This window comes from Melanostigma gelatinosum (genome assembly GCF_949748355.1).
Source record: "Melanostigma gelatinosum genome assembly, chromosome: 17".
NCBI classification, from domain to species: domain Eukaryota; kingdom Metazoa; phylum Chordata; class Actinopteri; order Perciformes; family Zoarcidae; genus Melanostigma; species Melanostigma gelatinosum.
The window spans coordinates 22,115,712-22,124,248 of record NC_136650.1 but is presented as its reverse complement, the minus strand read 5'-3'; the positions used below and the strand labels follow the sequence as shown (position 1 = coordinate 22,124,248).

At 45.0% G+C, this 8,537-nt stretch overlaps 1 protein-coding gene across 1 annotated transcript; it reads right to left on the bottom strand.

The window, feature by feature from the left end:
* Nucleotides 1-456: 456 nt before the first annotated feature.
* rnf139 (ring finger protein 139) lies at nucleotides 457-8,162 on the bottom strand. Its single transcript, XM_079287687.1, has 6 exons — nucleotides 7,734-8,162; nucleotides 5,252-5,886; nucleotides 4,628-4,775; nucleotides 4,429-4,535; nucleotides 3,652-3,903; nucleotides 457-3,398 (listed from the first exon to the last, which is right to left on the bottom strand). Exons 1-6 carry the CDS (start codon nucleotides 7,894-7,896, stop codon nucleotides 2,634-2,636), a joined length of 2,070 nt encoding a protein of 689 aa, XP_079143813.1. The 5' UTR covers nucleotides 7,897-8,162; the 3' UTR covers nucleotides 457-2,633.
* Between the last annotated feature and the right edge of the window lie 375 nt (nucleotides 8,163-8,537).

The following is an 8,537-nucleotide window of genomic DNA, read 5'->3' as shown; positions in this document are numbered from 1 at the left end:
AAATATATATACATGTATAAATATAAATAAATACAAAAATAAATAAAAAATATATAAATAAATATAACGAAATAAAAATGAATACAATATAAATATACTGTTAAGTGTACTCTATATTTTATATTTTCTTCGTTACCACAGTGTTGCAGTATTGCAGGTAAACTACTCAATGAATCACCTGCGAACTGCGACTTTAAAAGCATAAATGGTGAAATAGCTCCATCTACAGGATGAGTCCACTGCATGATATTCACTGCAGTTCAGCAGTCTCATTGTATTTCTGTGTGCCAAATATGTACTCGACAAAGTTATTTAAAGGGACAGCTCACCCCAAAATAAAAAATCTGTTTTTTCCTATTATGTGTGGTGCTGTTTATCAATTTAGTTTGTTTTGGACAGTTTCATGTTGGATCTATTTTCTTGCAACCACAAGAAACTGTTCACAAGGTGTGTGGATTGTTTTGAGTCCCTTTAATGTTGTTAGTGACATATCGGAGACACGGGTCCAAATGCAATATCAAAGATGATTTTATTTACATAAATCTCTTTTTAAAACAAAAGGCAAAAATTAACAGCTTTTACCTTTTTCAAAAAGCTTTCAGAACAATCAATCAAACCAATCATCAAGAGTCCTTCACAGCTGAGAAACATGTCAAAAAGCAAAGCTTTCGAATCACACATCAGACCTCCCGCCTCGCTCTCTCATCGTCAACAAGAACTTCACGGATTCCTTGCAGCTTATTTTTCTGCGACCAGCGATTACAACAGTAATGAACAGGAGTTTGTAGTCAAACCCTTTAAGACGTTCAGGCTGTGGAAGTCTAAACAGTGTAATACTCGGGAGGAGTTGTGCTTCCAAGCGGTTTAATACAAAGTCACAATGAAGACCTCTGTGATCTGTGTCGTCCAAATAAAATAACAATTTGGAAACACGTCTCCTGATTGATTTCCGGGCTGTTCTTTTGTTCCAGTAGTTTAAGCATCAGTGTTTAGTCGGACATCTTCCTTGTAGCTCCAAACAGAAGAATAATTATCACAAACTGTGAGCAATGACAGCGTTTTCTGTGACTTCCAGACTGTTTTCTGCCGCTCCGTAAGATTTCAGAACCTTTTATTGCCCAAGTACGTTACACAAACAAGGAGCCTGACTTGGTGACATTTCTTTCAGGCCTGCAGACAGGAACCCTGAGACTAGAAGCACAGTGTGAGCCTGTTGGACTCCTGTGTGGACCAGTGATTAGAAAACATAAAAAGGTGCATTTACTGAGTGATATGAGCGAAAATCAGCTCTTACAACGCGACTAACAACACAAAAGAAAAGTAATTATGGTACGCTTTTTGCCTTCCCTTTGAAAGAAATGCAAAGTACTTCGTAGAGAAAACAAGTGGCACCTTCTCATACTGTATTATTGTGACACTTAGAGAAATAATCATCTCACCCGAACACCAGCGCCGCTATTCACCGAACTAAATACTGATTCACGTGAAGAGGAAATATGCATTATTGAAAGAACATCTCATCCTAATGGTGTTTGTTTTATTAGATGTACAATAACGTACACAAATGTAAGCGAGGTCGCACAAGAGACCAGTAGTAAGTCGTGACGAGAGGTATTTCAGTGATTTCAGTAGCGAGTCACTTTGTAAAAGTCAGACACACCTCTCAGGTTCTCTGGTCGGTGCAGAGCGGATAGAAAACGGCTTCACTCTCCTTCTCTCTCCGGACACATTCACCAAATCTCTGCTTCAACAAGTCGGTTATGGTTATGTTGGTTAGCGACAAAAAACGTTGAGCGTGCAGGAAACCCGAGCTGAGCTCAATCAAGTCAGGATTTGAGAGAAAGTGAGCGGAACTGATGCTTTGAGCCACACACACTGTCAACCAATCATTTTTGGCAAAAAATAACAGCTGGAGGAAGTAATAACAGCAGTTTTCACGCTCTAAACTTTCTTAAAACTCCCAAAAGAAACCTGACTTTGCACGTCGATTGAAGCTCGAATCGGTTTAATCGCTCCGGTTCTTCATCGATAATGAACTAACACACTGCTGGAGAGCTTCAACTGCATCTCCAGACATCGTCTGAGCACATTACATGTCAGCACACACACACACACACACACACACACACACACACACATATTGGGGCTGCTTACATGACAAAATCTAAACAAAGTCATGTGACCTAAGTGTTGCTTTTCTTTTCTCTGGAAGCAAAACTACATTTCCACAGTGTGCTTCAACTTATAATGGGCATATATATATATATATATATATATAGATTGCAGAGAATCTGTGCATGAACAGCTAATAAACCGTGCAGAGACAGCTGTGCACACATTGCAAAATTTAGGTTATTACAATAGTTATAAAATAATAAGTATGAGTTTTTGGTCTACATCATGCAGCCTCGGCGTGCACACACGCGCACACACACTCAGAGCAGCAGTTAATCTTTCCTCGAGCCCTTTTAGAGTAAAACTCAAAATCAAAAAGAAAAAAAAGAAAAAGCATGACATCCCTGACATTTTTCAAGAACAAATTAAGATGCTGTTGTGTTTTTTATAATTATAATTATTAACTTAAATATAATAAAGATATATACGTATATTTCTCTTCTATAGATCTCTTCCTGTCAGTCCTCGGTGGAGTCTGAGTCGTTGATATAGTCTTCTTCTACTGGCGAGCTGCCATGTTGAGTCCCCCACTCGTCCTCGTCGTACTCTATGCTGTCGTTGTCCTCCAGCAGCTCGTTGTCGAGCCCCCCCGGTCCTTCCGCCGCCTGGACGCCGCCGGCCGCCGCCCCATCGTCGCCCGGCAGCTCGGCGTCCGGAGCCGCCGGGTCTCCCGCGGCGGCGACGTCCTGCGGCGCCGCGTAGCCCCCGTTGTTATTAGAAAAGGCGGCTCGGTCCCGGCTCTCGTCCTCCACGTACACTCTCTGGTGGCACATGGGACACGTGTCCTGGATGTAGAGCCACTTCCTCAGGCACAGCGCGTGGAAGTAGTGGTGGCAGGGCGTGATGCGCGCCGACGTGGAGAACTCCTGGTAACAGATGGCGCACACGTCCTCGATGTTCGTCAGCTGGTCACCGCGCATCTCCGGCAGCGAGTTGATCTTCTTGACGGCGGTGCGGCGGTTGATGAAGGTCTTCCAGCCGTTCTTGGCCTGCAGGTAGATGTTGAAGTAGGCGTGCAGGCACATCATGCACGCACGGATCTTGCTGCCCGACTCGAACATCATGGTGTAGGCGCCGTTTCCGAACATGATGACGCCGAACAGGAACTCGATGATGTTGCCCGTGGAGCGCACGTAGTAGACGTAGTCGTCCAGCTTCTCCCACAGGACGTTGGAGAAGCCGTCCACCATGAAGAGGCCGTAGACCGTCAGTGACACCACCACCTGGAGGGAGACAAGGAAGGGGAACTTCAAAGACCTTGTTCTCTACGTAAGCCACGCTTTCTGTCTCCACCTATGTGATCCACAGATGAGCCATTACCATCTCCACGCTCTTGATACCTTCAAAAGACATCCTGGAAACAGTTTTCAGCTTTAAAAGCAGGAAACAACATGTCAGAGGGAAGCAGGAGAAGGTGCATCTTCTATCACGAGAGCCTCACAGACCGGTGAGACCCGACGGGTTCTCCGTCCTCACCTTGAGGCAGAGCTCCACGCAGAAGGCGGTGACGGCGAACAGCCAGGTGTTGAGGGCGTAGTGGTGCCAGAGGGCGTAGCTGAGCGCCACGGGGAGCACGAAGAGCGCCAGCGACACCAGCAGGACGGGGAAGTGGCGGCGGACGGAGGAGACGTGGGAGGCGCTCAGCGACATGAGGACGGGGTCCGTCATGCCGTGGACGAAGTGCAGGATGGCCGTCAGCAGGAGGCACATGTTCCGGCTCAGGCGGACCTTCAAAATAAAAGCGAGAGAGGCTCTCAGTCACTGATGCATAAAGTTAAAAACACAACCTCTGCTAGCGTTTAACAGCAAGCAATACTGCACACTATCTTTCTAATAAGTCGGCAAATCAACAAGGTGTTCGGTTCAAGGTGCCTCCAACTTTCATCAACTTAGACTTAAGAGTTTAAGACTCATTTAATGCCAATTACAGGATGAAGTAGTTTGTGTAGTAATGTGTCATACAGGTGTGCAACATATTAGCTTACATTATAGCTTATTACCTCATACAATAGATTTTTTCAATCATGGCTTCCTAGTTGTGCTGAGGAGCTCAGGATTCAATATGTTTTACAGTACGTGATGAGAGTAAACGGTTCATCTGGGCGGCATTATAAAAACCACAATTTTAAGCTTTGTTTTGTTTACTATTCCTGACTGAAGCGTTCGTCGCACACGATGAGTTTAAGGACCGTCAGAAAGATGAAAATCTGATGATAATGACGTTTTTTTACAGCTTCTAGCTACGATAAGTACCAGGCGTTCCTCGGGGTCCAGGCTGCTGAGGCCGGTCTGCAGAGCCAGGATGAAGAACAGAACCGGAGCCACGAAGCCTAAGCGCTTATCCTCCTCCTCCGTCGAACCTGCAGAGGGTCAAAACAAGACGCTGAACTCCAGAATCCTTATGAATGAAATAGATTAAAGGAAAGTTTGTACCACCCGCACACGCACACACCTATGAAGGCCAGGATGCTGAGGCCCAGGTAGTGAGCGACGGAGGAGATGACGGCGCTCATCCCCAGCACGGTGAGCGTGGAGTCACAGCCGGAGATGATGAGGTTACTGGTGAGATCCCAGAACACGTCCCAGCTCAGCAGGAAGCCCTGAAACACAGTCACCCTTATTTAAAGCTCCCTTTACATTCATACACAACGATTACACACATTTTAAGACCTTTTTGATGTCAGACAGAATGCAATAAAATATGTTTTTAACGATCAAACTGGTCAAAGAATAATGGAAAACCAGTGGCGACGATACGGCCGATTAGTATTCATCAAGTACATGAATTTAGGGAATTTATTTTACATTTTTGTCAGTACTTTCCAGCTGCATATAAGAAGGACTTCTATTTGATTAATCCTGCAGTCACACTTTCAGTTTATAGATGTGCAATATCTCCCGCAGCAGCTCACAACCACACAAAATAAATATATTTAGAACTGACGTTACCATCTACAGAAGGAAAAACTAATTATCAAGACCTTTGTCAGGGAATCACCCTCCGAGGCCTTTTAGAGGAACTGGATTCAGTGTCAGACACCCTGATTAAAAGCAGACTCTGCGGTTCTGATCCCACCTGTGAGTCGGTGCCTCCGTCTCCGCTCTCCCTCCTCACCGCGCGCACCACGTAGACCAGGATCAGCGCCTGCGTGGTGACCCGGGTGAGCCAGAAGACCCGCAGCACGTCGGGGAACCGGATCCTCTTCCACGTGTCCTCGAGCAGCAGCTGGAGCCCGTAGATCCGGTACATGTGCCGCACGAGCAGGTAGACGTACCGGCACGAGTAGTAGAACCACTTGAGCCTGGCGGCCAGGCACACGGCCGTGTTCAGAGCCAGCGCCAGGCCCGAGAACACGGCCACCATCTGCCGGACGTCGGCGGGCAGCTCGATCATCAGCCCCCACAGAGGGATCATGATGTCCAGGACCACCAGCGCGGCGAACACCGACTGGAGGTCGAGCAGGAACACGTAGCCCACGCCGAACACCAGCTGCACCGCCGCCACGCCCAGCCACAGCGTCGGCCCATTTCTGGGCAGCAGCCGGAAGCCCAGCGCCGCTTTGTAGTAGGCGCTGTAGAAGTCTATGTGGGAGGTGGCGTAGTAGTTGATGAGCACCGCCGCCATGCCCAGGAGGACGGCGGAGAAGAGGGTGTAGAACTTAAACAAGGCCTTCTGGGAGAGCAGCAGCACCAAGCTGGAGACGAGCACACCTGACACACAACGGGGAGACGTTAGAGGGACGGAACCGTCTCCTATCACAATGTCTGTCTCTCTCTGTCTCTCTGTCTGTCTGTCTGTCTATCAGATGGAGCATCAGGATTTGGTGATGAGGTAAACAGCTTCATATCTTATTCATATACTCATTTGTTGTTATTATTAATATCCTAACAATAAATGTGATGTTGTAGAAAGTGAACACAGGAGTGTCACTGACTGAAGCGTCTTAAGTTTCTCTGATGAAACAATATCAACACAAACGAGATTAAGAGGTCAGCAGTCAGCTGATAATCCTGACGAGTCAAATGTTGACCAAGCAACAAAGCAAACAGAGAGAGAATATATATATACACCGGTAGATATTATCACAATTAGTTTTAACTAACGTGATAAACATCTCATTTTTACATGTCACGGTTATCGTCATCTCTCCTGCACCATGTTCATTAGTTGATTATATGGATTCTTTGTCTCCTGAACAACATTCACCTCTAACAGAGAGCAGCTTCAGTCAGTGACGACATTAACCTCGGACCAGCTTTGTAAAGAGTGACGAAATGGACTTAAAGGGATGTTTGTGGACGTCTTCTACTTCAAATAATAGTGCGCATTATGTTGATTTGCATCGCCTTTGAGCACTTTTCTGAAGTCTTGTTTTAGTTTTGACATCAGGGAAACATTACGAGCTTTACTTGCTGGCACTAAACATTATTAAAAAGTGGGTCGAAGAGTCATCAGACTGTTGGCTGACTCCTCTCCAAAACACAGAGCTCTTGGCCAACACCGAGAGGACTTTCATGGAGCCGTTCAAAGGTAACCTGAACAAACGGAGAGTTATGCAACCGGGTCGTTGTTTGTCTACAATGTTCTCTTCCACCACATTGTTGTGTGTGGGGAGAATAACAGCAGCTGTGGTTAACGTACACTAGGATCAAGACACTGAATAGCTTGGTCTGTCAAATGCCACAGAAACATGGACATGTTAGTCAAGAATCATGTGACGCAATAATTAAAACGCTAGTTTAAATGATGTGTTTTATGAGTTGTGTAAAAGAAAACTGAAACCGCATATCAGACTGTAAAAAGGCAAACAAGGCCTTTGAGATTATGAACACTCAACTCTATATGATATGATGATGATGATGGGGCTATTAGAGGTCACGTGATTGTTGATTATTCGAGTAGTTCATCGAAATAAAGTTAAACTGCAACAAAATGAATAATCTGGTCATTTTTTAATTAAAAGACTAAACAAAGCGTCAACGTAAGTAAACTTGGGAAATTGTGCATTTTTCACTATTTTCGAGAATGATAAATATAGTTTAGCTCTCGTGGTTACGACTGAAATATCAACTGTGTTCTTACAGAGTTCAGACCATGATTGATATAACATAACAGCTTTTATAGGCTAGAGATATATCTTGACAGGCAGAACGTCAGGCTGCCTAAAAGGCCTAAAACTTACTTTAAGGCCAACCGTAGGATTCTAGGGATACATTATGTATCACAACACCTGGGATGAATAATATCTGACTTTAGCGGTTAGCTAGAGAGAGAATAATATCTGACTTTAGCGGTTAGCTAGAGAGAGATGGCGAGTTAGCATCAAAATTTAAATTTCAGACTGAATTATGTTTGAGGCAGAAGAGCCAGCACTGTGTCAGATAAACCGGCTTGTATTGATGTTATTAGCGGTGGTTAAATCGGCTTTATTCAGGTGTGACAGGTGACATAGCGTCACTCTGCTGACTGCTAACGTCACGGCTAAGCTATCGTTAGCTGTCAGTTTGACACGAGTTGTTCAGGCTCCTGTACTGGACTTTAAAAACCCAAAACTTACCCATGACTCTCACCAACACCTTCGCCATCGTACCGGTCCATCCCGAACCCGGGTCGTAGTACGAGTTAAAAATGGCGTCGATAATAAAGATACACGGAACTCTCAGGACCACATCGAGCACCGCTAAGGCCTGCGGGCCGAGCCGGACTGGAGTGGACGCCATGCAGGCTTACAGTCCTGAGGAAAAGCCCCGGCTATTCGGGCAACATTAGAATAAACAACAACAACAAAAAGCCGGCTCTCCTCCTCGGTTTCCGCCTTGCTTGGTGTCTTTATTTGATAGGTGGAGACCTGTCCGCCATGTCTGAGCCTCCTGTTGCTTCTTCTTCTCTTTTAACGTTTTAACGTCGCATTGCTCTCCTCCGGATTGTTGTCGCCATTAGACGTTACACCGTCAGAGTCCTGAAAAAAAATACTTTGATATCTAATTAAATGGCCGTTTCTGTTGCTTTGGGAACACACAGCAGAAGTTGCTTTAGGCTGTTAGTTCCGACGTGACGTGACGTCCAGCGTCAGAGGGCGTGGCAGGTGACGCGACAGTTTCTTCTTCTTTTTCTTTTTTGAGGTTTATTGGCGGTTGGCAAACAATGAATTGGTCCAATACTGCCACCAGCTGGTATGGAGTGTGGATCAGGATGTCTTACTTAAAATAAAACAAAACAAAACAAAACAAAATTATACAAAACAACTGGCTCATATTTTCTTAATAATATTAGTTCGTCTAAGATATTGAAATGATACTTGATTTGACATTTTGTTAAATTCTAAAATAATATATAAATCAGAATCAGAATCAGCTGTATT

What these genes read in the sequence shown, in the direction of transcription:
- rnf139 (XM_079287687.1), bottom strand. Translation starts at nt 7,896, where the DNA reads ATGGCGTCCACTCCAGTCCGGCTCGGCCCGCAGGCCTTAGCGGTGCTC. An exon ending in GGTGTTGGTGAGAGTCATGG is followed by an intron (nt 5,887 to 7,733) that starts GTAAGTTTTGGG and finishes GTTGTGTGTCAG; the next exon opens with GTGTGCTCGTCTCCAGCTTG. An exon ending in TGGACCCCGAGGAACGCCTG is followed by an intron (nt 3,904 to 4,428) that starts GTACTTATCGTA and finishes TTTATTTTGAAG; the next exon opens with GTCCGCCTGAGCCGGAACAT.